This window comes from Silurus aristotelis, assembly GCF_946808225.1.
Source record: "Silurus aristotelis genome assembly, chromosome: 14".
NCBI lineage: Eukaryota > Metazoa > Chordata > Actinopteri > Siluriformes > Siluridae > Silurus > Silurus aristotelis.
In genome coordinates, this window is record NC_139587.1 from 3,338,638 (window position 1) to 3,366,597 (window position 27,960).

Here is a 27,960-nt window from a genome sequence, read left to right on the forward strand (position 1 = left end):
AGACGAATCAAAATTTGTATTTCTTTTTGGTAACCATGGACACCACGTCCTCTGGACTAAAGAGGAGAGGGACCGGCTTGTTATCAGCGCTCAGATGAAAAAAAAGCCACATGTCTGATATTACAGGAGTGGAAAGTCTCCATCAGTGCTGAATGGTATATACAGGTTTTAGAGCAACAAATGCTTCCATCCAGAAAAACCTTCAGGGAAGACCTTGCATATTTGAGCTAGAAAATACAACTGCATACTTCATCTCGTAGTGGAAGAGTCCGGGTGCTGAACTGGTCTGCCTGTAAGCAGTGGACAGTAATGAATTAAATGTAATTTGTTATTGTACTTAAGTAGGTTTTTTTGCATATCTGTACTTTATGGAGGTATTTGGGGAGACTTTTACATTAAATTCACTACATTTCAGTACTTTTCAGTACTTAAGTACATTTAAAGGCAAATACTTTTATACTTCTACTCAAGTGCAAGTTTAAAGGAAGCAGTTTTAATTTTACTGGAGTAACATTATACGGAGTGGATCTCTTCTTTAACTCTACCACATATTTTGTATACTGACTCTTTCAAGATTTTAAAACATTTGGTGCATCATGAAACTAAAAACACAACAAAGGACACCCAGAACTGTTGAGCAGCTTAGAATCCTGTATCAGACACATATATGGAACCACATTCCTCTTCCAAAACTTCAGCAACTGGTCTCCTCAGTTCCCAGATGTGTACAGACAGAATACATGATGCTACACAGAGGAATACATGTTCCTGTTACAACTTTTTTTGAGACCTGTTGCAGCCAAATTTTAAAAATATATAATTTTCTTTAAAATGGTTTATATTCTCAGTTTTGAGCATTAGATTTTGTTTGTGAACAAAATATGGATTTATAAGATTTGCAAATCATTGCATTCTGTTTTTATTGTACTAAGTGTCCCAACTTTTTTGCAATTGGGGTTTTTATCTCACTCATACAATTGAGCAGTTATTTGCCTTGCTTAGAGACCCAAAAGTGGTAACATGGCATGGCTGGGATTTGAGCTCATAACCTTTGGATCAAAAGTCTAATGCTTTAACCACTAAACTACCAGCTCGTACTGAGCATTGCTAAACGCATCAATATTAGAGTCACAATAGCTGAACACCAGCTGAATTACATGATTCCTCCAAAAGTCCCCTCCCCCTCATATCTGCTTTGTTACATCATGTCCAAAACATCTGGAGCGAGTGTGTCAAAGCAGGGTGGATGCTGCTGCTGTAGTGTGTTGGAGAACGAGGATTATCACGCTACAAAACAGTTTTGAAGACTTTTCGACTTCTTGTAAATCCTCTGAGGGCAGATGGGGCCTGGCATCGCACGTGGACGAGACCTGCGGTGAGTTCCTGAAGGTGCGCATGCATGACCCACACTGTCCAAAGCGTAATTTGGCAAAAACAAAATGGAAGGGGCAGCTCATGTTTGGTGTTTTTTTTGCCAAAAAAGAAAGATGAACACTTGATAAAAGCAGAGAGTCATTTAAAAACTAGAGAACACTTGAAAAAAGGGCACACATAATGTAATGTTAAGATTGCAACACAAAACTTGGTGATGTTTTGCAGTCACAGCTGTGCCGTGAATCTGCTCTTCCTGGCCGCTTGCCTGCTGCTGTCTCTCTCTTTTGTCCTAACTGTGAAAACCACCGGGAGGAAACAACACAACTTTACAATTCACTCATCCCAGCTTGCGTGCAGTTTACCGGGACCTCCAGGAACCCCGGGCAGCCCGGGGCCTGCAGGGCCCAGCGGCAAAGCAGGACAGATGGGTTCTCCAGGCCCCGATGGACAGGACGGCACGGATGGGGACAAGGGTGATAAAGGAGAGCAAGGTAACACAGAACATTATGTTTAAATTAACTGCATAATCGTGTAATGTTTAATTAGTTATTTAATTATTACTTAACGAGCGCTTTGTAACCAGAACCCCAGAGTAACACAGAGCAACATGAAAATTTTATTTTACAACATTGTAAAGTACACTATATCGACAAAAGTATTGGGACACCTGACTTTTCCAGCCATATGTGGTTCTTTCCTAAACTGTTATTGCAAAGCTGAAGGCACACAATTATACATGATGTCTTTGAATGCAGTAGCATGAAATTTGCCCTTTACTTCAACTAGAAGATCCAATCCTGTTCTAGCATGACAATGCCCCTGTGCACAAAGCTAGCTCCATGAAGATCTGTTTTCATGGGTTGGAGTGGAAGATCACCTGCTATAGAGCTCCAACCCTAACCAATACCTTTGGCATAACTGTAAACACTGACTACACCCCAGGCTTCCTCACCTCACCTACCTCAGTACCTGACTTTACTAAATGTGTCTGAATGGGCACAAATCTCCAAAATATCTAATGGAACATCTTACCAGAGGACTGGAGGTTATTACAAGAGCAAATGGGGACTGAATGTAGAATGCAATTCTCAAAAAGTACATACTAATGTTATGGCCAGGTGTCCGCAAACTTTTGGCGATATAGTGTATAATAGTCGTCTGTTAACAGTTAAATATGGTGAAAACTCCACTGTCTTTAATTTCAGGAGAACCAGGTCGCACAGGGAACCCTGGGAAACCAGGACTGAAAGGCCGCCAAGGGGTTATAGGGAGGGCAGGGCCCAGAGGTTTGAAGGGGGCACAGGGGGCACCTGGTATACGTGGGTCTGTGGGGCTGAAGGGTGAAACCGGAGATCAGGGTGAAGCTGGTGTCCCCGGTGGATGCGAGTGCGGCACGCAAGCACGCTCAGCCTTCTCAGTCACAATCAGCAAGAGCTATCCCAAGGAGCGCACACCCATCCGCTTCGACCGTATCCTGATGAACGAAGGTGGCCATTACAACACCAGCAACGGCAAGTTCACCTGCGCCGTCCCAGGCGTCTACTACTTCAGCTACGACATCACGCTGGCTAACAAGCACCTGGCGATCGGCCTCGTCCACAACGGCCAGTACAAGATCAAGACTTTCGATGCCAACACGGGGAACCACGATGTAGCATCAGGCTCCACTGTTCTCCGGCTCCAGAAAGAAGACCAGGTGTGGCTTCAGATCTTCTACTCTGAGCAGAATGGTCTGTTCTTTGATCCATTCTGGACTGACAGCATGTTCACGGGATTTCTCATCTATGCAGACCAGATTCCTCAGAGGAATATTTCTGCTGCTGGCTCTGATTCTTCCTGATGAAAATTTTACTGGCCAGCAGAAATGCGTTTTCAATCGGTCCACTCGAAATTCACCATAATTCTTAATTGCGTTACGTTCTTTATAACATTGTAGGTCAAATGTTTTCAGAAAGTGAGTATTCTTCGTTTTCAGGGATGTAAAATGTTTGTTCTTTTTGCCAAAAAAAAAAAGAGTTTTATTCTTATTATATTATTCTGTTTTATATGAATTCATTGTCTTCTCTTTACCCCACATTTTCACACCAAGATCAGAAAAAATTAAGATTTCATGATACCAGATGTTCTAGCATGTAAGAATAAATACCCTCCCATGAGGCAAGTGAGGCAGACCCCATCTAACCGACAGGGTCAGCCATGATACAGCACCCTTGGAGCACTGAGGCTTAGGGGCCTTGCTCGGGGGCCCCAAGAGTGGTAACTTCCCGATACTGGGGCTTGAGCCCTTGACCTTTTGATCAAAACTCAGAGCCTTAACCATTGAGATATCACCACCCCACCACCTGATGATGGGGATTGAATGGGGACTGATAAGGAACCAGGCTGATTGGAGATGATGAATGATAGAACATGATAGAAGATGATGGGGGATGGGATTTGTGAGCTACAGAGAGAAACATAGTGAAGAAAAAGGTGTCTACTGAAGGGTCTCCTGTCTTAATTCCAGCAGTTTTGAAACTGTAAATGATCATTTAATACAATGTTACTGTGCACACATAGCAACAATTCTGACATTGATTTAACTCTGAAAGAAAAGAAGAACAAAATAAACTGTAGAAACATACATATATTCCTCAATATTAATCTGTATATGTGATATATTAGTATATATGTGATATATTAGAGTTGTACAAACCCCAGAAGGATTTCACACAGGCCTTGGTGAAGCACTTGGCCTTGTTATACATACAGGAAATTTAAATGCAGAGCTCAAAAGTGTACCTGAAAATAATACTTGAATAAGTTTTATTGATTGCTTATGCCAAAACTCCATAACAAGTCTATAGTGGAAGAGTATCTGATTTAAACAGTACTCGAGTGTTTGACTCCTATTGAACGTAGGCTTAAAGATGTAGTCCTCAACACCAAGATACATGTTTGTGAAAAGCAAAGTTTTTTTTTGTGAGGTTTTATTTTATAAAATACTTAAATTGTACACCTCAACACTAACCAAGATCAACACAACAGCCACTTCTACATGCTGGAAATGAAACAAACGAGTCAGTCAAAAAAAGGCAAAGTAATAAAGCAAGATTTCAAAAAGGGATCTTTAATTAATGAATAAAATTATAGTATCAGGACACAAAGTAGAATCTCTTCTATCTGTGTTATGTGTGTTGTCTTGTCTGTCTGTTTGTTCTGTCTGTACGGTCTGTCTGTACTGTTTGTCGTCTGCACTGTTTGCACTCGGTTGCACTCGATGCACTTTATGTAGCTTTGTGTTGTGTTGTAGCTCTATGTTGTTGTTTAGTGTAGCACCAGGGTTCTGGGGAAACGTTGTCTCGTTTTTACTGTGTACTGTGTACCACTGTGTATAGTAGAAATGACAATAAAAGCCTCTTGACTTGACTCTTGACTTAACTTGAGAAGAACTATTAGTATTCAGTTGACAAATAAAACGAAAGTCAATCGTTTTTTGGATAAATTAAAGCCAAATATTCATCAGCAGATGCAGGTAGGGGAGTGTTGAGCCTTAATGATCTCTTCAACAAAGGTGCAACATGTAATAATTGTCAAAATATTGTGGAGTAAATAATACATCTATTGAATCGTAAATGTTGTTGAGTAGAAAGTTAATTAATTTTTAAAAAATTTAATTACAGTAACGAGGTACATTTATTCAAATACTTTACATCACTGTTTAAACACAATGCCACCAGGCTATTTTTACATCTACACTATTTATATTATCTGAAATGAAAGCCATATTGGTTCCCTTTTTAAAGTTCTTTGTGGTTGTTTTACAGTGAAGAGCTTCTAGATAAATATAGTTACAAAGATTTCCCCACAACATTTCCTGGTACATTGAGTGAAACATTTGATGGTTTCAGAAATCAGTACCATGACCATGTTTTCAATAACTTCATTATTAAACACACATTGTTCAGGGTTGGATTGGGAAGTTTATTGCAGGTTTGCTTATTGCATGTTGTTGACTAAGAGGGTTACGAAAGTGCCAATGTCAGAACTAAGTTTAAAGAGTATCACAGCGATGCTGTGCTCAGGAAATGACAGTGATAAAGGGTGGAGGATAATTAGTACACAGTGGAAACTGTTGGGCTTTAATCTATAAATGTACACATATATATGGAAAAACCAGTGTGTAATAAAGTGAATAGCTTTTACATAAGTGTGTTTGGGGTCATTGTTCTTCTGGAAAACAAATGATCGTTCCCAGATGCAATGGCAACCATGCTGGTTAATTGTACCCTTGATATTGACTAAATATCCAACAGTGTCATCAGCAAATCACTTCATGCCAACACACCTCCTCCTCCATGTTTTACAGAAGGAACCACACATTCAGAAACCATCAATTCACCCTCTGTATGTCTAATAAAGACACAGCGGTTGGAACCCAAAATCTCAAATTTGGACCCAAAGGACTGTTTTCCACTGATCCTTTCCTTATTTTTCTCAAGTCTCTTCTACTTGATGTTTTTCCTAAGTAATGTTTTATTTACTAAAAACCGACTATGAAATCCTGATTCACAAAGTCTCCTCTGAACAGTGGATGTTTAAATATGTCTGAGACTTGAAATCCCATAAGCATTTGTATAACTCGTTGGTTTCTGAGGCTGGTAATTCCTTTAAACATATCTTCTGCAGCAGAGGTAGCTCTTGGATTTTCTTTCCTGCACCGGTTTTTCACGAGAGCCTGTTTCATCATGGAGTTTGATGGTTTTGGTGACTACACTTGGGGATATATTTAAAGTTTTTGAGATTTTTTGACTTGACTCACCTTTATTTCTTAAAGTAATGATGGACTCTCTTTTCTGTGTTGAGAGTTTCTTGCCATAATATGGATGTGTACAATAGTTGTAGTAGCACTAATAGACAAAATAAGCTTTCGATAAAACACACCAGTGAACTGAAAACCATTCCAGGTGACTGCATCGTGAATATGATTAGAAAATACCATGAGTTTGCTGAGATGGCATCAAAGATTAAATGTTGTTACTCTGAACTATCTAAAATATAAATCATATTCTGGACTGTTTAATACGCATAATTTCATACGTTTTTTTATCATGATTTGGATGGATAAAGTAGTAATGTATAACGCTAATTAAAAAAAAAAAAAAAACACTATTATTATTATTATTGTTGTTGTTGTTAGTCCAAAGAGGCCATGCATTATAATATTTCTTTCTTTCCTGTTTCCTCATGGTCTCAATATTAGAAACATCAGTACTTAAATTTTCTGTGTATTCGGCATAAAAGCATGGTCTAGAGGCAGCATCATGGAAAAACAATAACCATAAATACGTTTGTTACGTCACGATCACGAGGAAACTTTTGTTGTGTCGAGTTCACGTGAAAATCAAGTCGTGATCACGAGAAAACAAGAAATAAACAATATATTATAACGCGTGGCCTCTTAGGACTTCCGTAAGTAACACTATTTATTTATTTGTTTGTTTGTTTATTTATTTACATTGGGTAAATTAACCGGAAAAGGGAAGAACAGAAAAGGAAACGTTCTGACGTCATCGCCAACGTAATCAGCCCCCCCTCCGCTTTTCTCTTTCACCCCGAAATCACGCTGCGATCCGGAACGAACCATTTACCACGGTATGTAGGGGGAATCTCTAACAACGGGTCTATTTCGACTTTTAAAAATGTAACGCAACAGTAAAAGACTACGATTATAAACGTCTTTTATACTTGTTTTTATTTTAAAAATACATTAATACAACTTGAAACCTTCTTTTACTTGTATTTATGTGAACATATGGATTGAGTCTCCCTCTGTGATGAGAATGGAGAGTGTCTCTAAGGGAATGATGAAACTGAGTAGAGCAGTACCGGCTTTACTGCGCCGGGTTTCGTGAACAGAAACAGTTTCAGTTCAAATAAATATCTTTTATTGGTTTATATTTGGTCGGTTTTTGTGGGTCACGGGATTACAAAGCTGTGTATTTAGCTGGTGTTTTCGTGCTCTATGAGAGCTGAGGTATAATGTATCCAGTAAGGCGCTGCTCCTCACATCTGGCCGTGCTTTGCCTCTCATCGCTGGGGTCCGCTCCCACACCCGCCGCTGAGCTAAAACACGGGCTCTCCCTGACACCAGGTCCCTCAGTGAGCCGCTGTGGACGAGCTTCCTGTACCGCGCCGAGGCCGCTGAAACCCAGCCGCTCATCTCCATCACTACACGGTGAGTCTTGTGTTCACCGGGAACTGTAACAGGTGGAGAGGTGTGATTTAAAACAACCTGGAGCAGGAGGTGATGGTGAAGGTGATGATGAAGGTGGTGATGATGATGATGGTGATTGTAGATTGTACACGTTGTGCGAAGTGACTCACGCGATTACAATTTCTTTCCTATTGAAGCTGGCTAGTCACGTGATGTCATTTCCATTATTCAAAGTTGGTGACGCGTTTACTTTATAAACTGTCTGTCTGTCTGTCTGTCTGTCTGTCTGTATATCTGTCTGTCTGTCTCTGTCTGTACATGTATCTGTCTGTCTGTCTGTATATGTGTCTGTCTGTCTCTGTCTGTATATGTATCTGTCTGTATATGTATCTGTCTGTCTGTCTGTATATGTGTCTGTCTGTCTGTCTGTATATGTATCTGTCTACCTGTTTGTCTGTCTGTCTGTTTGTATATGTATCTGTCTACCTGTCTGTCTGTCTATGTATTTGTATATCTGTCTGTCTATCAATATGTCTGTTTGTCTGTCTGTCTATTTACATTACTGTCCACATCTATCCACATCTATCCGGAGATCTGTGTTTTTCCCCGGGATGTAACGTGAGCAGGGTATTAATGCAGGCAAGACAAGTTTAGCGTGAAGGCGGTCTCTGGAGAACATACAGTCTTGAAAAGGAAACTTTTGGCCTTTGACCTTTTTGTCCATAAGTTGCATTGAATGCTGAGGAGCGCCGAAGACGCCCATCTTGAGATGTTAGACATTATATTAAAGATGTGTTTTTGTGAGCTGTGTGTATCGCCAGCTTCTCCTAACCACCAGATTAGCAGTAAATGTTTATAACCAAACAGAACTCGTCACAGAAGGCACTTCGTCTATCACGTTGAAAAAAACGTCGGTCCACATTGCCTGCTTGGAGATTTAAGAAACTGCAGAAGATACGGGTTTGTGTGTCGACCACGCATACGCCGTGAGGTAGGACGGAGCATTGACTGTATAAAACTGAGCTTCATCAGTTTGTTTGCTTGTAGGTGCTGATTGGGATATTTGGGTGAAGAAAAAAAACAGTAGGTCCAGTCGCATCATTGCACCGTCTCGAATACAGGCTTGGAGATGTGAGTCTGGATGTTGATTGGATGTTGATTGGTCACAGATATGTCACAGAGATGTGAATCTCTGCAATCAGGAGCTGTGAGATTACACTGATCAGATAACATCCCGGTGTGGAAACATTAACACAGAAATAAGATCTAACCTTACGTTTAGTGTTGTGGATGATCTGTAGGAAAGTTCTCACAGGCTCTCTCTCAGTGTTTATTCCCCAACATGAAATTCCTACTAGTTGTCTTGTCGTTTTCAGCTACGAGTTCCTCCCAGTTTACAGAGCTGCGTCAAAACGAAATTGTTTTAACGATTAAGAAAAGAGATCGACACGTGAGGCAGCCATGTTTTTTTTTACTTCTTACCAGCATGTTGAATGGAGGGTCATGTCACCACCTCTGAGGCAAAAGTCTACCACGTCATCAGGTACAGCTTTACGTCTGACACTGGAGACTCCTTCTGAAAACGTACAGTGTTACAATATCAGAAATGTTTTTGAAAATATAGAAAGTTAACTATCACCTCCTGACCAATCAGAACACAGGATCTAACAGCACTGTGCTGTGGTGTAAATATTTACAGCACATACTCGGCCTTTGACCCTTCGGCATCGAGTGAAATTTACTATCTGCCCTGATACGGAAACCCGAGACGCCTCGCTGCACAGATGATGCAGGACAGGAGTGTGAGCTGTGTGTGAGCTGTGTGTAAGTAGTGTGTGTGCTACAACCCAAACCCAAGAGTTTCCTCATCATGGGAGACATTAGGACACTTTTCTCAAGTGTGGACATCTGATTGAACCAATTGTGTCTTGCCATTTCAACCTCGTAATTTTCAAAGTGAACCATTGTGGCATCTGAGCATGAATACACACACACACACACACACACACACACACACACACACAGTTCTAGTCATGTAAAATGCTTGGTCTTTTTTTCCAGCAAAGGCATTTTCAGGAATATAGCAGCTGGAACATCAGACGACTCTGTGTGTGTGTGTGTGTGTGTGTGTGTGTGTGTGTGTGTGTCTGTGTGTGTCTGTGTGTAGATTGATAGAAAGCGAGTGAAAGTACACCTAACGATCCAGCAAGTGCAAAGGTTAACTTGATGATGGTTAGAAAGTTGCAAAACATTTCTCGGATTAGCTTTTTTAGTGTAAACACACACACAAACACACACACACACACACACACACACACACACACACACACACACACATCATATAACAAAACGAGCGTGTGGGGTATATATGAGCGTATGTGATGTAGAGGACGAGCGTGTGGGGTATATATGAGCGTATGTGATGTAGGGGACGAGCGTGTGGGGTATATATGAACGTATGTGATGTAGGGGACGAGCGTGTGGGGTATATATGAGCCTATGTGATGTAGGGGACGAGCGTGTGGGGTATATATGAGCGTATGTGATGTAGAGGACGAGCGTGTGGGGTATATATGAGCGTATGTGATGTAGAGGACGAGCGTGTGGGGTATATATGAGCGTATGTGATGTAGGGGACGAGCGTGTGGGGTATATATGAACGTATGTGATGTAGGGGACGAGCGTGTGGGGTATATATGAGCCTATGTGATGTAGGGGACGAGCGTGTGGGGTATATATGAGCGTATGTGATGTAGGGGACGAGCGTGTGGGGTATATATGAGCGTATGTGATGTAGAGGACGAGCGTGTGGGGTATATATGAGCGTATGTGATGTAGAGGACGAGCGTGTGGGGTATATATGAGCGTATGTGATGTAGAGGACGAGCGTGTGGGGTATATATGAGCGTATGTGATGTAGAGGACGAGCGTGTGGGGTATATATGAGCGTATGTGATGTAGAGGACGAGCGTGTGGGGTATATATGAGCGTATGTGATGTAGGGGACGAGCGTGTGGGGTATATATGAGCGTATGTGATGTAGGGGACGAGCGTGTGGGGTATATATGAGGGTATGTGATGTAGGGGACGAGCGTGTGGGGTATATATGAGCGTATGTGATGTAAAGGACGAGCGTGTGGGGTATATATGAGCGTATGTGATGTAGGGGACGAGCGTGTGGGGTATATATGAGCGTATGTGATGTAGAGGACGAGCGTGTGGGGTATATATGAGCGTATGTGATGTAGGGGACGAGCGTGTGGGGTATATATGAGCGTATGTGATGTAGGGGACGAGCGTGTGTGGTATATATGAGGGTATGTGATGTAGGGGACGAGCCTGTGTGGTATATATGAGCGTATGTGATGTAGGGGACGAGCGTGTGGGGTATATATGAGCGTATGTGATGTAGGGGACTAGCGTGTGGGGTATATATGAGCGTATGTGATGTAGGGGACTAGCGTGTGGGGTATATATGAGCGTATGTGATGTAGGGGACTAGTGTGTGGGGTATATATGAGCGTATGTGATGTAGGGGACTAGTGTGTGGGGTATATATGAGCGTATGTGATGTAGGGGACTAGTGTGTGGGGTATATATGAGCGTATGTGATGCACGTCATATTGCGTTGATCTCATTTCTCAGTAATGAGGGTAGACGGACCCGGAGTCACGAGGTGTTACTAAGAGCCTTCTGTTCTTCTTATATCTTCTTCACACACGCGTGCACACACACTTGCTGAGACAGACACAATCAGAGTTTATCTGAGGACGGCTGAGATACAGAGTGAGGACTTGTGTATTGGACTAAATCGATTCTGTTTGTTTCACTCTACTGGTTCTGCGGTGGGATAAATGTGACTAAACTCAGCAAATTCACTCTATTTATATGTGTGTGTGTGTGTGTGTGTGTGTGTGTGTGTGTGTGTGTTTCTCAGTGAGTCAGATGGGGAGCAGCAGTGTCCGATTCTTCAGTTCTTTAGCTCAGCCTCTGAGCAGTGCACCCCTGGAGCACACACACCCCGACGCCGAGGGGAGCGACCCGGAGCAGGTCGAGCCCGAGGCGCTGCTGCGCGAGTGCGAGGAGGTCCTGAGGACACGGCCGCCGCGGCCGCGTCGAGACTTCATCAGGTCCAGGGCCAGCGCCGCACACAACCCGCAGATCCGCGTCATGCAGTGGAACATTCTAGCACAAGGTACGTGCGTTGATATCCATCTATTCGAATGATGGAAAGATGTTCTAGATTTTGGAGCAATTCAGCCAGAAGTCAGGTCCTGATGGAGGTGAGGAGGCCTAGGGTTGAAGGTAGGAGCTTTAGAGATGGAGATTTTCCACTCCAACCCATGTAAAGCAGATCTTCATGGAGCTGGCTTTGTACATAGTGGCATTGTAATGCCAGAACAGGTTTTGCCTCGTAGTGAAGGGAAAATTTTGTGCTACATCGTCTATCGACATCTTGTAGAATTATGTGCGTTGGACAAAAGTCTAGAGAAGAATCAGATCCGGGTGGAAAAGTCAGGTGTCCCAATACTTTTGGGTTATATTGTATATATGAAAAATAGATGTGGTGGTTAAAGATGTGGTTGGTGTGTGTCTGTGTGTTGGACCTGCAGCTCTGGGCGAGGGCAAGGACGGTTTCGTTCGCTGCCCGATGGAGGCGCTAAACTGGGCCGAGAGGAAGTACCTGATCCTGGAGGAGATACTGACCTACAGACCAGACATTGTGTGTCTTCAGGAGGTGGACCACTACTACGACACCTTTCAGCCCATGATGTCCAGTCTGGGCTACCAGAGCAGCTTCTGCCCCAAGCCGTTCTCTCCGTGCCTGGACGTCCGTGGCAACAACGGCCCTGACGGCTGCGCCCTGTTCTTCAGCCGCGAACGCTTCCGTCAGCTCGGCGTCCATCACCTACGTCTGTCCGCCTTGGCGCTCAAGACCAACCAGGTGGCCGTAGCAGCTACGCTGCAGTGTCAGGTGACGGGGCGGGCCTTGTGCGTCGTCGTGACGCACCTGAAAGCGAGGAGCGGCTGGGAGAGCTTCCGCGGAGCCCAGGGCGCCAACCTTCTGCAGCAGCTCGAGGCCATCTTGAGTGCACAGCAGGAAGCAGCCGTGCCTTTGATGGTGTGCGGGGATTTTAACGCCGAGCCTGGAGAGGAGGTTTACCGCCGCTTTCTGAACTCCCCGCTCGGCCTCGATAGCGCGTACAGGGCCCTGAGCGCCGATGCCGTCACCGAGCCGTCCTACACCACCTGGAAGATCCGCCCGAGCGGAGAGAGCCGAGCCACGCTCGACTACGTGTGGTACTCGCACCATGGCTTCACCGCCGACGCCGTTCTCAGCATGCCTACTGAGGAGCAGATCGGCCCTGACCGCCTGCCCTCATACCACTATCCATCAGACCATCTCTCACTCGTCTGCGACTTCAGCTTCATCCAGGAGCCCCACAGGCTCATGTGACCTACCAACTGGGCAACTTCGAACATTCCAAAACCTTTTTTCCCCGAAGCGGCAGAAGGTCTTCACGTACCTCACACGAGCGCCACAAATACAGGCCCGAGGACGAAAAACTTCAGCGTCCTTGACGCTTCCTGAATGTTCTGTGCAATAACGTTTTAATTTATTATTTTGGCGGCGTGGCGGATCTCAGGACAGATGGTTCAGACGGTGTTTTCCTTAACTATTTGATGTAATTTGTTCAGAAAAAAATGTATTATTTAACACGCACACTGTTTATTCTTCTAACGAGTTCTATTTAAAACGAATTGCTTGATTTATCAAACGATCGGAGGGAAGTTTCACCTGCGACGTCATTAACCAGCGAAAAAAATAATTCCTGCACCTTTCAAACGCACCGATTTCATTATGTTCCAATGACAAAATGAAAACTGCACCATTAAAGATTTTATACCACAGTGCTGTTGAGTTCTTGAACTTTTTTCCGAACGTTTTACCAGTTCTGGAGTTAAACATGACTTACTACGAGGTGGCATCAGAAAGCTTTCAGATGATCTCCGTTTACAAGAACTTTATTTAGCTACGGTTTCGCACCCAAGCGTTCCTGCCACTTCTGGAATGTGCCCTAAATCTTCTTTTCAGTAAATGGGGACTAAATGTGGAAGGGCCATGATACAGCCCCCCCCCCATGAGCACTGAAGGTTAAGGGCCTTGCTCAGGGGCCCAACAGTGGCTTGAACTGCTGAGTTTAAGATCAGTAACCCAATGCTTTAACCACTGAGCTATAATTTGCATACACGCCCCATCATGACCTTTTTATTTTTTATGCATTAACGGCACCCTGTTCTTCACCTTCTTTAGTTTTTAAACTCATTCTACATTTAAATGTTAATGTTATAAAAGTGTCATTTCTTTGAAAAGTGATTTAGTTCTTTGTATTTCACTCTCAAAGTTCAGTCAAGATAAATAATAAAGATACGGGTCTGCTGTCCTTGTGAGACGAACTGGTGGTAACATGAGACCCCCTGATTTCAAGCCAGAATGAACTGAGGGCTGAAGGTGACCGGTGTGTAACTCCGTCCCTGTTCCTGTCCATCAACTCGACAAGCCTGTACAGATGATTTCCCTGCGTACACGGGTACGTACATGGAGCACACGCTGTTCCACAAGATCAAACAGTTGGCGGCTTTTATACGTTCACACACACACACACACACACAAAAAAAAAAAAAGCCAATGAGTTTATAAAATGTGAAGTAGAATAAAAACGCTATATATATATATATATATATATATATATATATATATATATATATATATATAAAATATATTTTAAAAGAAACGAGGACAATCCTGGATTACATTCAGGTAAACGGACTGCTTTTGTTTTTTTGTTTTGAAAGAAGTAAAAAATGTATTTTTTTTTTTTTTTTTACCATGAGAAGAACATCAAAGAAAGATTTTTTTTTTTTTTTTGCATAATTATGTCCTGTATATTTAAATCTACTTGGATACAAGGTTTGAATAGGAAATACAAGAAAAATATATGCTTCAATTATTGAACATTCAATAAATTTTTGTCCAAACAGTCCAAAAGAAAGAGAGAGAGAGAGAGAGAGAGAGAGAGAGAGAGAGAGAGACACACACACACACACACACACACACACACACACATTTTCTCTCCCTTTTTTTGTATACAATTGTAAATGAGACAAATAAAGAGCGAATATGACGGATATAAATGCAACGAAAAGAAAAATATATATATTCTATATATAGAAAATGAAATGTTTTAAAGTCTACAAAGTTTTAAGATGCTTTTTAGATTGTAAAAAACAAACAAACAAACAAAAGCACTGCCTTATACAAAATATAAAAAAGTTTATATTTTATATTTACAATGTCGGAGGAAAAAAAAAAAAAGAAGAAAGAATTAGAAGCTGCTTTACATTTCAGAGAGCACTCGGGTTACGTACAGAGTCATTTCCATGCTCGTCGATGCTGGTGGACAGTTCTCGTCCCCCTCGCTGTTTGTCCAAAGCGTCCCAGCGTTTTAGCGCCGGCTCAGCGGCGTCTCGCGAAAGCTCGGAAAGGCGACTGGAAACGTCCTCGGCTGCTTCGTTTCTGAAGTCAGTCGTAGTGTTGGGACGTGGACGTGAGGAGGTTTCACCGTAGTGCTGCTTTGGTTGCTGAAGTCCTCGCGAGCACTCGCGGGAGTTAACTCGCACAGACGCGCGAACGGCGTCTCAGCTGTGCGTGACTGTCTGGTCCCCGAACGCGCTCTGCTCCAAAGTATCCAGCTTGATGATCTTGATGTCCTGCGTGCTGAGCGCCGCCTCGCCGGGCAGCGTGAAGGTGGTGGGGGTGTTCGTGGAAGAAGGCATGGCGAGCTGGAGGACCTGCGTCCCGGCGAGCGGCGTGAGCGTGCGCAGGGTGATGGGCGTGCCCGCTTTGGTCTGGCCCCCGGTGGTGGGGATGGTGATGAGCTGCAGCGTGATCCGCTCTCCGTTCTGACCCTGCGTGGGCAAAAGCGTCGGCACGGCCTGCAGCACCACTTTCCCCGTGCTGCTGCCCCCAGCCAGCATGCTCGTGGGGGAGTTCAGGGTCATCGTGGAGACCTTCTGACCCTGGGGCGTTGTCATGACAACAGGGACCTGCATGGCCAGCCTTACCGTCCTGAAAGAGAGAGAGATGTGATATATATATATATATAAATAAATAAAAGTAATGGTAAGTCAGACGTCGTTGCCTTCTGTGTTACCTGGGGCCCGTTGTCGTGGCGACCGGACTTTTTTGCACAGTCCTGAGTCCTTCGGGTCCTGATGCGATGCTGATGACAGACGTGGAGGATGAAATGGGAGACAGTCTCTCTTTTCTCCGCCTGGGGCTCGTGCAGTTGGCTGCCGTGAAGCTCTGCACTTTGCCCTTTTCCATTCCGTCCTCCATCTCGTCGTCGATGAACACGATGTCTTTGGGCATCTCCTTAAACTGGTACACCAGTCTCTGACCTTCCACCTTGGAAAGGATTCCTCGCTGGTAGTAATACCTACACACACACAGATTTCATTAGACACACACACACACACACACACACACACACACACACACACACCTCTTATTCTCTCTCTCTCTCTCTCTCTCACACACACACACATTCCCGGTGCTCTTGCCTGAGTGCTCGTCCCATAGTCTCGTAGTTCATGTCCGGTTTGTTCTTATGTTTTCCCCACAGCTTGGACACAGCTTTGGAGTCCACCAGCTTAAATATGCCTTTCTCCTTCTCCGTCCATTTGATGTACTTAGGGCAGGTTTCTTTATCCTGAAGGAGATCCAACAAAAACTCCCACAGGTACGTGGTGGTACCTAAAAAGAAGAGATCAAATCTTTTTTTTTTTTTACAAATCCGCACATGCCTTCATAAAACTTAGTCAGTGATAACAGCGCCACCTTGTGAACATTTACAAATGCAAAGAATCCACAGACATTTTTCAAGCCTCCACACTAACAAACAACTATACAGCAGGTGATGTTTTCCTGTGTACGGCACAGAGATCATCATATCTGACCTCTTGTTAAACATGTTGAGATTTACAATACTGTTCAAAATCTACAAGTCCTTTATGACTCCCTGAATAATGTCCAAGTCCTTAATAGCTTTTGTGACATATATATATATATATAAAATTCTTCTAATAACTCGGTTTTTTTGCTGTGTAATCTGCCAGTGGAGCACAAGCTGATCACCCGCTGCTCAACCTTTTACCCGCTGCTGTTTAACAGTTACTGCACACGTCCTTACCCTTGCTCTCCCTCGATTTCCGTTTATAAATGAGATCCAGAGAGCCGTCGCAGCAGCCCCGAGGCAGCTTGGATTTCCGCCCTGCAAAAAAAAAACCCACCAGTGCGTGAGATCAGGAGCACACACAGCTGTACATCACGTTTAGAGTAACTGAGATCAGGAACACACACAGCTGTACATCATGCTCAGAGTAACTCAGAGCAACGAGTAAAAATTCTATCTACCTATCTATCTACCTATCTATCTACCTATCTACCTACCTACCTATCTATCTATCTATCTATCGCACATACATCCACCTATCTATGTACGTACCTTCCCACCCCCCTATCTTACTACCCAACCACCCACCCACACATCTATGTATCTATCCATCCATCCATTTAACTACCTACCTACCCCACATCCCTATCTATCCATCAACATGCCTACCTACCTTTCTATACACCTACCCCACGTATTTACTTACCTACCCATCTATCTATCTACCCACATACCTCCACTTACCTACCTACCTACTTATCCATCCATCCATCCATCCATCCATCCATCCATGTGCGTCAGTGAGTGAGTGTGTATGAGTGAGTGAGTGAGTGAAAGAGAGATCTCAGTCTCGAAGTGTTCTACCTCTTTTCTTTTTCTGCAGATTGGTTTGCTGCAGTGTGCTGTGGGAATCTTCCACAACTTGTCCCATGTCCTCTGTGCTCACTTCCACCTCCATCTCTGACAGGAACTCCTCTATATACACACACACACACACACACACACACACACACACACACACACACACACACACACACACACACACACACACACACACACACACACAGACCAATATGTCAAAGACTTGGACAGCTCTAGTAGGGGTTATGAATAATTGTAAATGTTTTATATTATTTTATGTTTTTATTATTCATCTTTCATTTAGACATTGCAACCATCAGATAGCTAAATATATAGATATGCATATATTATGTATATTTTATATTGTAAAATGTATTATTCAAAAATAGAATAGCCGGTTTTCTCTCTTCCCGTGTTCCACTTTTCTCCCAGTCAAGCAAAAAGGACAGTGACGATTAAAATACTTTAACGTAAAGCCAAATCCATTCACTGAGGTCCAAACTGGTGAAATTGATAACATTGATAAAATAAATCGCATCTGTTCTTCGAGACACACTGATTTCAAACACGGTCCTCTTTTACCATTATTTCCTCTTTGTTGTGATATCACACCTCTAATACGTAAAAACCTTACACAGACTTTTAACAAACATCCTGAGAACAGACGCAGTGAGTATTTCATCACTAAGCTTCCTCTTTCTGCTCTGTGGGCGTGTCCATCTCTCCCATCTCTTTACAAAACATCAGATAGGTACATCTGCAAGCTCACAGACATCTGGATGTGAGGTAGCCCTGAGCTGTGTGTGTGTGTGTGTGTGTGTGTGTGTCTGCACTTGTGTACCTGGGCTGTGGTCACCTTGAAGGCTTGCTGGAGAGTCCATGTGCAGCAGAGCCTCAGCCGCCTCGATGGTTTTGTCATTAACCGACACCTCCACTGGAAAAACAACAACAAAAGAAACAGCAAGCAGATGTGAATCTCTGATGGCATCTTATTATAATTCTTACTTCGATTATTATTCTTTATTACTCATTATTAATTATTTTTCACCAAACTTAGCTATTTATTTTCCAAAGCTTGCATTCATAGATTCAACAGATTACACACTGGGAACATTTTCACAATGTTCACAATGATTTCACAATGAGACGATAAGTCGAGACTATGACTGTAAGAGGTCAAACATTGCGGCACAGTTGAATTCTTCCTTCACGTATCCCACTAGTTAGAAAGCTGGAGTCGGTGCACAGGACCAGCCATGAAACTACAGAGCAGAAAGGGTTAAGGGCCTTTATGTTTAAGTTTGAAATGATTCCAAACGTTGTGTTCTTTGGCCTAAATCTCCTCACCCCTTGCTGTTTTTTTCCCCTGTTCCTCCAGTTTTCATTCTGAAGTGTCTTCTGTGTTCCTTGTCTGAGAGTCTCATTTAAAAACATGGTGTACACACAAAACGAGCCTGAAAACGTGTGTATACCACGTTCCATGCAAAGGTCATGATTTATAAACAAAAACAAGTTTGAGAAAGTGGGCAAAAAAAAAAAAAAAAAAAAAAAGGGTGTAAGTTAACCCTGAGCCCTGTGTACGCACAATGTGAAAACATGGAAGGTGAGAAGAACTGGTGACACGTAGCGTGCACAATCTTTGTGTGGAAAGTGTGCTTAAGCCACGATTATAAATTGGACCCCGGAATGGTTCAGAGTTTAGCAGGTGGTGCGTCAGTAATAATGGACCATGGGAATAATAATTTGCCTTAATGCTTTTATATATATATATATATATATATATATATATATATATATATATATATATATATATATATATATATATATATATACACTTTTTTAATTGAGATATCTTAATTATGATCAATTATATACAATTATTTCAATGGGAAAAAAAAAAAACCTGCTTCCTTATATATAACCTATATAACTTAACTGTGTATATCTAATAGATGTGTTTCTCTCTGTAAATGATGTATAAAGACCTATTTTTCTCTAATATTTTTTTTTAAATAAAAGATAAATAAAACTGTAACCATTTTCACATCATAAAGAAAACATTACAACATTATAACGTCACTTCTTGATTGAAAAGTTGATTTTAGAAGCTCAAACTTCCGTCGGAGATAAACAATAGTCAAACTTCCGTGTTTACAATCTCTCCCTCTCTCCGGACATGAGTCAACGCCAGTGTCCATTAAGACCCGCCCCTCGATCTAATTGGTTGTCTGCCTCTCAACTGTCTGCATTCCTGCTTTCTGATTGGCGGAGTGACGATTTTTGAAAAAAATATACGTCAGCCCCGAGAGGAAGAGAGAAAAAAAAAAAAGAAAAAACACCCATTACGTCTAAAACACTTCCGCCATCACATAAACCAAAATAAATAAATAAATAATAAAAATAAATAAAATAGAGGGAACACAAACTAAATCCTTAAATCATATAATAAAATTAATTAATATGATTGAATTGATTTTAGATGAAGAATAAAACGAGTTGAATAATAAAGAAGGATTAAAAAAGAAAAATATTTCGACCATAATTGGATTAATAACGAGTCGGGAAACGCGTTTAACCATAGAGAGGTGGAGGACGAAGAGGAGGACGAGGAAGGGGGGGAACCCCCCTCAAAAGAAAAAAAAACAATACAGAACATCCATCTGAACTTCCGGCTTTCCCACCACATCTGTCCCGTTAGCGGGGAACAACACACACACACACACATTACAAGACACACATTCAGGATGCAATCCCTGCACACGCACACACACATATATATTTATATGAACTAATCTTATATATAATCCGTTTTTCTTTACACGCACGCACTTCCGGATAAAAAAAAAGAAAAGAAACCCAGCACCGTTGCATCCTGCGCTTCCGAAAGGGACGCATCCACCCGCCCACCCCGTGTGCGCGCACGCAGACATGCACGGAAACGGAGCTCTAAAACCGCCATGTTTTACCCCTCAGATTAGGGGTTTCGGGGATTCAAACCGCGTTTATTTACCCGCTTTGAGGAGTAGGTCCAGCTGGTTTTCGGGTTCCGCGTGAACTCGAGCCGCCATGTTTCCCCCCCCCCGTGTGTGTGTCTGCGCGCAGTTTAGAGCACGGACTACTTCCGCACCGCCGCGAGGCTTTACCTCCCCCCTCCCTCGCGTCACTGTGTATCCCTCCGCCGTCTCGACGCCATGCTGCCTGTTCCAGCACTATAAATACACGCACTCGAGCGGATCTCGTTAAGTATCTTCACTCATTCCACTTAAAAAAAAAAAATTATAATAATGATAATCATTAAAACATTAACCGTACTGTTTAAACGCTATTATTTCCTTTCTCAAGTGGCACAAGTTCTCCGAATGTCCGTTAAAACACCAGCAGAGGGCGCCATTGAGCCACCAAAATTACAACCAATAAAAGAAAACAAAAGTTTGTATACTATTTTAGATCAATATGAAGTTAACAAAGGAATCAGTTTGATGTTTAATAACATAATCCCTCAATTGTTTTATTTATCTCTAACAAATTATAACAAACAGGTGGTAGCGTTTTTTTAAAGCCAAAAAGGTTGGAGGCTTATTCCAGGTGAAAGGAAAACTGGACCAACATGGCTGTTATTCCCATACTTCAACCCCTGTCTGGACTGCGACTGAGTGGAACCGACTTTACCATACAACAAGACGATGAGCCGAAGCGTATGTCCGAGCCCCGTTAGCATAATTTATAGAGCAAACAGTGGACTGGAGTGGTATCTATAATGGAATGGCCTGCCTGATCACCGCACCAAAATCCCATTGAACTTCTCTGGGATTCACCGGATCATTAGAAAAAATCTACAACTAGTGAAAAACACAGTCGGCAGGTTTTCCAGGAGGAGTGTTTGGAGACACGAACTGTCTGGATGCCGAGAGTTTGTAAAGTCGTTATTCGTGCTAAAGGAGGATTTTTTTTCAATGAAGATTCAGTCCAGTTTTTGTACATTTATATTTGTGTCTGGTTCAAAGAAATCTTTTTAAATAGGAACAGAAGGAACATGCATGTAGTTTCTAAAAAAAAAAAAAAAAAGAAAAGACCCTCTGGACGAATTACAGGTGGTACAATCAGATGTTCACAACTATCATCAATTAAAAACTTATGTAAATAAATCTGTTAAAATAAATCCTATTTATTCCTGGTTTCATGTGTCTGAAGAAAAAAAAACAACAACTGCTAATAAAAGCAAGTTGATCTCATTTTATTTTCAACGAATATTCAGCAACTCCGTCAAATCACAAACTCGTCTCCTTGCATGAGCTTCTTAAACACTGTTTTGACTACATTTTGGGCCAACAGTTCTGGATCTACTCTAGAAAAAAATAAATAAATCAGAGACGGCTTACCTATATCCGAGTCCTGCACCTCGGTCTCCACCACCTGCTCCTCCACCACCTCCTGCATCAGGTAGGTGTTCTCGTCGTCGCAGACGAGCACCTGAGCGGCGTAGCATTGCTCCACTTCGGCGCTGTTTACCTGCTCCACGATCACCGCGGGACACTCGACCTCGTCCTCGTGGATCACAGTGTCTTCACAGCACACCTCCTGAGGACACGCGAAAAAAATAAATAAATAAAAAATAACTCGCAAGTATTCTCACTTAGACCTTGATTGCACCCTGAAGCCCAGGGAGACTTAATTAGAGGTCAAGTGATTAATTAACAATTTTTAAAATGAATACTGAAAAAAAATTATAATACTTCATGTGAAATAGTACTGAACTTTATTACCACCCAAAAACAACATACTGAATCATGAAAATGTGCTAAATAAAACATATGTAATATTATAATAAATAATATTATCAATAAATATTAAAGTAAATAAGACATGCATTTACACTGAAACAAAAAGTAACACTCCAAATAAATAAGAATATTTACATCCAAAATGAATAGAAAAAAATGATGTGACATGATGTCAGTGATTCGCCTCTAGAGGCCACTCTCGTACTGTATAACGCAACCCTGAAAAACTATCGCTTCGGATTTTTGCCAGCAATTAACTATCGAACGATCAGATCGAATCGAATCGAATCGGTTAACCTCTAGACTCAAGTGCAATAAGAGACGTAGGGAGAGTTGATCCAAACCTTATCCTCCTCATATAGTATATTTTTCTTTTCTTAAAAAAATAAATAAACTAGTTTAACACAGGAAACACGTTCACGTCATTTCAAATACATGATATTCGATTTTGTTTAAGAAAATGTTTTGTTCGAATTACGTGTTCGTTTTTTAAAGTTTTTTCTGAACTCCATCTCATTCAGCATGCTCAGCATTTGTGTCTCATCATGTTCATATTCAAACAAAAAATTGTTTAGCACAAAGTTCTGTACAGATCTAGCCTCCTAACGTACTCTTTGAACCAGACTGGTGCTTTCACTTTAAAGTCCAACCTCCATGGTCTCCCAGATCTGAGTGCAGTGTTTTATTTGTATGAAGAGGGATGTGCATGTGGTGTTTTGTGGTGTGTGATGATGTTGCCTACCTGCTGCGCCTCTTCGTCCCCGGTGACATACTCCAGAACGTTCCCTCCACCGTCTATTACCACCACCGAGGTCATGACTCATTCCCTCTGTACCGCGCAGTCCTGTAGGTCGGCGCCGCTTATCCAGCGAACCTAACAGGACCATGCAGATCAATTAAAATGCTTACGATCCGTTTCAACGAGTTCAGTCCTATTCCAGAAATGTTTGTTTTTTCCTTCACAAATGTGAACTCGCACACCCGTGACTCACTTGGTGCTGGTGTGAAATGGAAGCTCTTAAGAGACAGACTGTTGTGGTGTGTGTCTGTGTGTGTATGTATTAGAGGGGGGGAAAAGAAAGACAGAGCAGGGTGGGGCAGATGTGACTCATTTTTAAACAGAAAACTCAACGGGCCCTTCATGTTTGACACAGGACGTTTAATCTGTGCTGGGTTAAAATATTCGTCCCAAAAGCTACATGCAAACAAGACGAAAAAACATACCCATGAACGCTCCGGTCATTTCAAATGTATTTTTTCTTCATTCAACAAATTCAGTGTATATCAGCAAAGTAGTGACTTGTATGTGTTTTTGCTTCATTTTCAACGTCGCTGTTACCCAGTACGATAAATACAATCATGGAAACTGGCACCTACACACTGTATTTACTTTTTTCCATAATGCAATGCCCAGATCCGAGATACTTATCCGAGATCCCGATTAGGACCAGGTTCTCGCATCTCTACCACGCAGGACCAGGAAGGAAATCGTGGGGGGTGGTCATTCGGTCGTCTTCAGGAAAGGTTTATCCTGAAGCCGGAGATGATCCTAAAGACACTGGGTGGAGCACAACCTGGTTTGGACGCCGGCGCATCACACGGCGCACACACATTCACAATTAAGGGTAATACACACCGAATATGTGCCCTGGTGTGTTTTCCTTTCTGGTGAAATGTGTGTGACAACGAATTTCTGGAAAAAGATTAGAGCCCAAATTTCTGTTCTGGAGGCTTTTATTTATTAATAAATCAGTGTGTTCTCTGTGTCCAGACGATTTGGTCTTTCAAAATATTATCAATACCTGAAGCTACTTACAAATACAAACTTCATAACCTTTTAACTCTGTGAGGCTGATGTGGGACAATGTCCATTGTTGATTGAGAGCTGAAATAAATGTTGCATTATACGGAACATCGTATTAAATTTAGGGCTGTCAATCGATTAAAATATTGAACTTGTGATTAATGGCAACGTAATCGCACATTTTCATCTGTTCCAAATGTACCTTAAATTAACACGAAGAATACAGTAATTAATTATAACAGATTAATTGCAAAAAAAAAATAAAATAAAATTATGAAGTATATATATATATATATATATATATATAAATAAAAACACAAACCTTTGTTATGATTTTATATTTATTTAATTAATTTTACACTTAGGAATTTATTATTTCAATATGAATTTAAGATGTTTCTTTTTTTTTTCCTTTGGTGTTAATTGTTAAATTGTTAAATTTATTGTTAAATACGGTACGTGGCTCCTTTAAGAATTATTTCCCGGTTCCCGAGTACAAATCATTTTTCGTTGGCGTTTATTTTTGTATTTTTATATCTAAAGGAACTCTAAAGTATTTTTAGAGTAAAGAAAGGATGTCGTTTAAACGTTTTTGCGTTGCGTTCTAAAGTTTAGATTTTCCCTCTTTTATTTTGAACACAAATGGTTTATTAAATTAGTGACGTTTTAATTCGTTCGTGTTCATTTTGACAGCCCGAATAAAAATACACAAAAAACATGAATCTTTTTAGAGTACAACGAGAAATAATCCAATTTATCGTCCAGTTTTTAAAGTTTTTTACAAATAGCATGTTTTTATTTTATTTTATTTATGTTATTAATATACAAGGCATGGTGGGCTAAAATTAAAGATCACCACAAGCCAACTTCAGCCTAGTTTATACACATGATACACAGCATTTTAATCTAATAAGGATCCATTGATGAATCAATCATTTCCCTCCAGAATGAAAAAGTGTGCATGTGTGGACAACAGACACAAAAAGAGGAAGAGATCTGTTTCCTCCCAGTCCAGTCACGTGGGCTGCACTCGTGCTGCTTTCATTCTACACTCTGAATCTTTTATTGCGTTAAAAGGTGGGAGAAAATATTCCTACTCTCTCCACACAGCACTATATTTGTGGAGTATTTACATCCAATTATAAATAACCACAATTACAACCACGCAGATGCAACGACCAGTGAAGATCAGGTGAATGTTCGCACGCTAATATGCGTGTGTGAGGACAGATCAGACTCCGAGACATGTGTCTGATGAGGAAGTGAAAAGGATAAAAAAGTAAGGGTGGAGAAACATGAGAAGGTAAGAAGAATAGAGGAGGGGGGGCTTATTTCGACTTTATTTCCTGCCTGGCTAGTTAACACAGATTTTGTTTGTCCTGGATCGAATAGTGGCTCGATTCCACAATTTCCTGAAACCAGTCTGAGAAACACTCACCCGGTCAACGAATCACGGATAAGTCCATGTTCGTGGCGTCGATCCGTGTAGGACGTCAGTAAAATGTAATGATTAATATTTAAGTACTAAAGTTCAGCTCAGACTTTGTAACATCTTTTATTGGCGCTTCATTAACAGAAATTTGTAGACAGAATGCTGCAAAAAATATCGTCTGAAAAACCTACATGTTGCGTTCATGCATTATAGATTTGTTTGTAAAAGTTTTACTGCAAAAGCACAGATTTTCTGCTCCTGGTGCAGCTCAACTGCACAGATCGATGTATACAAAACCCCATAAAAGGTCAATTGTACAGATGTTCAACACAGCTACCATTCCGTACTTGAACTCACACCGTGCAAATCTGTCTGGACCGTGGCGCATTAGAAACGACTTGACCATACATAGCGACGAGCCGAAGCGCATGCCCGAGCTCTGTAACCTGCCCAGTCACCGCACCTCAATCTTAGTGAACTGCTCTTGGATGAACCGAATCGCATAAAGAAATCTCCAACTAGTAAAGAGCATCTTTGGCAAGTTTTCAGCTGAATGTTTGGAGAAACAAACTGTCGAGAATAGGGTTTTCTTCCTACCTGGAAGGTCGCTCATACCAGGTAAAATGGAGGGGATCCACATCTGCCCCATGCAGACTCACCACTAGTGTCCCACAAGGCTCAGTACTTGGTCCCCTTCATTTCTCCCTCTATACCCACTCCATTGGTAAGTTTCACAGGTGCTGTATAGCTATAGATCTATGGATGCATGTATATGTGTATATATACAAAGGACAAATTGTACATTAAATAAAATAACTATCTATTTACATTCTTGAGATCTTGCAACTCCTGATTTGGAGGTTCTGATGTAAATGATATCATTTCACCAATATGGTCTGGGATTAAATTAAATACTGTACATTTACACACATTCAGGTGCACAAGGAGATTAAACATGTTTTTGTCGAATTCGCAGGATTTTTATGAAGAAATGTTCCCACTTTTTTTTTTATGTTTACGTCGTACAAATCATTTTCACAAATAAACCTGCTTGTACGTGTTCGGTTTAAATGCTGGTCAGACCCTAGATCGAATCCATGAATCATTTCTTTGTTTTGTTGTTTTAATATCAGGAGTATTTGTATAGTATAAACAGATCAGTCCATCACTTCAACACCAGATTTCTCATTTCAACCTGTCGAATCCTGTTTAATTTTCCTTGTGCAAGGATGGGATGTGTTTGGAAATTGTGCAAATGAAATAGTGCATTATTATTATTATTATTATTATTATTATTATTATTATTATTATTATTATGAATATTCCTGACTCATGGTCAATAAAATGTCAGATCTCAACCACTTATTTAATGTATTTTGGTTGGCTTGTCGAATTCATTACATTATACAAAATTACAAGCATATAAATTACTTAATATGAGTTAAAGATGAATGTTGTGATCAACTCTGGAAAACATGGGCATCACTGAGAGCCTGTGGTGCAGAAGATGAGATGAGATGAGAGTTTGCTGGATCCTGACAGTTCGTGAAAAGGCGAAGCGGCTAAAGCGATGCATCTCGATCCGTTTTCAGCTTCCCGGTTTTGTGTCCGTATTAAAAACATATATATACACACACACATGTGTACGCGCGCACTCGTTTTGTAAATTCACCACAAGGTTAAAGCTACAGAAACGGAATAAAAAAAAAGAGACGCGAAATTGGCAGGAGCTAGCATGAAAACTAGCATGAAAACTAGCACTAGCAGGCCACAGCTCGGTCCCTGCTGTCAGTTCAGGAGCTCCAGAGGAAATTATCTAGCGATCAACCGCTCTCTCACACACTCTTACCCGGTTCTTACCTCGTTCCTGGGTCTAATTTCGGATCTTCAGGGTAAAATCCGGGGAAAACGTCAACGCTAAGCCGGCGGGCTGGTCTCTCTCTCTCTCTCTCTGCCCCCCCTCGAGCCCTGCGACGTAAACAAACAGCTAGCCGGGCTAACAGCGCAGCCGGCGGCGGCAGTGGCTCACCACTAGCACGACTGTTGACAAAAGTTTTTTGTTACACCGACATCTACCGCGGAACCCTGCGGAGATCCTTCAACACGGCTTTTTTATTTATAATTTTTTTTAACCGTGTGTTAAATTCACTTATTTCTTGATTTACTCTCTGGTCCTCTCTCTGGGTCTCTCTGGCGTTTCTGCAGGACTCAAGTGAACAGAAGTGAAGCTCCTCCCATCACACGACCCGCCCCCATACCCCGGCCCCCGCCCTCGCACTGACGTCATCAAGGACGGCACGAGCGAGCCGATAATACGTAAAAAACAGAAAAATAAACAAATAAAATAAATAAAACGCGATCGACGAGAGTCGATACAATTTTTATACCGATGAAGTAGCTCAGGGGATAAGATGTTGGACTTCCATGAGTTCAAAGCCCAACATCACCAAGCTGCCAGTACTGGGCCCTTAAGCAAGGCCCCTAACCCTTAATGA

At 41.7% G+C, this 27,960-nt stretch overlaps 3 protein-coding genes across 4 annotated transcripts; 2 read left to right on the forward strand and 1 right to left on the reverse strand.

Moving 5' to 3' along the window:
- Nucleotides 1-1,082: 1,082 nt before the first annotated feature.
- On the forward strand, nucleotides 1,083-4,782 carry c1qtnf2 (C1q and TNF related 2). The gene is made up of 3 exons (XM_083560663.1): nucleotides 1,083-1,375; nucleotides 1,600-1,865; nucleotides 2,580-4,782. The coding sequence occupies exons 1-3, from the start codon at nucleotides 1,341-1,343 to the stop codon at nucleotides 3,212-3,214; spliced, it is 936 nt and encodes a 311-aa protein (XP_083416789.1). The 5' UTR covers nucleotides 1,083-1,340; the 3' UTR covers nucleotides 3,215-4,782.
- A 2,414-nt stretch (nucleotides 4,783-7,196) lies between these two features.
- nocta (nocturnin a) lies at nucleotides 7,197-13,483 on the forward strand. Its single transcript, XM_083560639.1, has 3 exons — nucleotides 7,197-7,591; nucleotides 11,508-11,765; nucleotides 12,184-13,483. The coding sequence occupies exons 1-3, from the start codon at nucleotides 7,396-7,398 to the stop codon at nucleotides 13,026-13,028; spliced, it is 1,299 nt and encodes a 432-aa protein (XP_083416765.1). The 5' UTR covers nucleotides 7,197-7,395; the 3' UTR covers nucleotides 13,029-13,483.
- Nucleotides 13,484-14,340: 857 nt separating this feature from the next.
- elf2a (E74-like factor 2a (ets domain transcription factor)) lies at nucleotides 14,341-27,687 on the reverse strand. 2 transcript variants are annotated; one of them, XM_083559900.1, is made up of 9 exons: nucleotides 27,326-27,687; nucleotides 22,972-23,103; nucleotides 21,828-22,026; nucleotides 18,290-18,382; nucleotides 17,452-17,562; nucleotides 16,825-16,905; nucleotides 16,196-16,388; nucleotides 15,787-16,071; nucleotides 14,341-15,701 (listed from the first exon to the last, which is right to left on the reverse strand). In XM_083559900.1, exons 2-9 carry the CDS (start codon nucleotides 23,044-23,046, stop codon nucleotides 15,272-15,274), a joined length of 1,467 nt encoding a protein of 488 aa, XP_083416026.1. In that variant the 5' UTR covers nucleotides 23,047-23,103; nucleotides 27,326-27,687; the 3' UTR covers nucleotides 14,341-15,271. The 2 variants fall into 2 exon arrangements, with proteins under 2 accessions (XP_083416026.1, XP_083416027.1); XM_083559901.1 differs by lacking the exons at nucleotides 21,828-22,026; nucleotides 22,972-23,103; nucleotides 27,326-27,687 and adding an exon at nucleotides 20,459-20,598.
- Between the last annotated feature and the right edge of the window lie 273 nt (nucleotides 27,688-27,960).

Excerpts from the sequence above, each read along its gene's own strand:
- c1qtnf2 (XM_083560663.1), top strand. The coding sequence starts at position 1,341 with ATGGGGCCTGGCATCGCACGTGGACGAGACCTGCG. Across the intron at positions 1,376-1,599 it reads GCACGTGGACGAGACCTGCG|TCACAGCTGTGCCGTGAATC; the intron begins GTGAGTTCCTGA and ends GATGTTTTGCAG. Across the intron at positions 1,866-2,579 it reads GGGTGATAAAGGAGAGCAAG|GAGAACCAGGTCGCACAGGG; the intron begins GTAACACAGAAC and ends CTTTAATTTCAG.
- nocta (XM_083560639.1), top strand. The coding sequence starts at position 7,396 with ATGTATCCAGTAAGGCGCTGCTCCTCACATCTGGCCGTGCTTTGCCTC. Across the intron at positions 7,592-11,507 it reads CTCATCTCCATCACTACACG|TGAGTCAGATGGGGAGCAGC; the intron begins GTGAGTCTTGTG and ends TGTGTTTCTCAG. Across the intron at positions 11,766-12,183 it reads GTGGAACATTCTAGCACAAG|CTCTGGGCGAGGGCAAGGAC; the intron begins GTACGTGCGTTG and ends TTGGACCTGCAG.
- elf2a (XM_083559900.1), bottom strand. The coding sequence starts at position 23,046 with ATGACCTCGGTGGTGGTAATAGACGGTGGAGGGAACGTTCTGGAGTAT. Across the intron at positions 16,072-16,195 it reads ACTATGGGACGAGCACTCAG|GTATTACTACCAGCGAGGAA; the intron begins GCAAGAGCACCG and ends GTGTGTGTGTAG. Across the intron at positions 15,702-15,786 it reads GCCACGACAACGGGCCCCAG|GACGGTAAGGCTGGCCATGC; the intron begins GTAACACAGAAG and ends TCTCTCTTTCAG.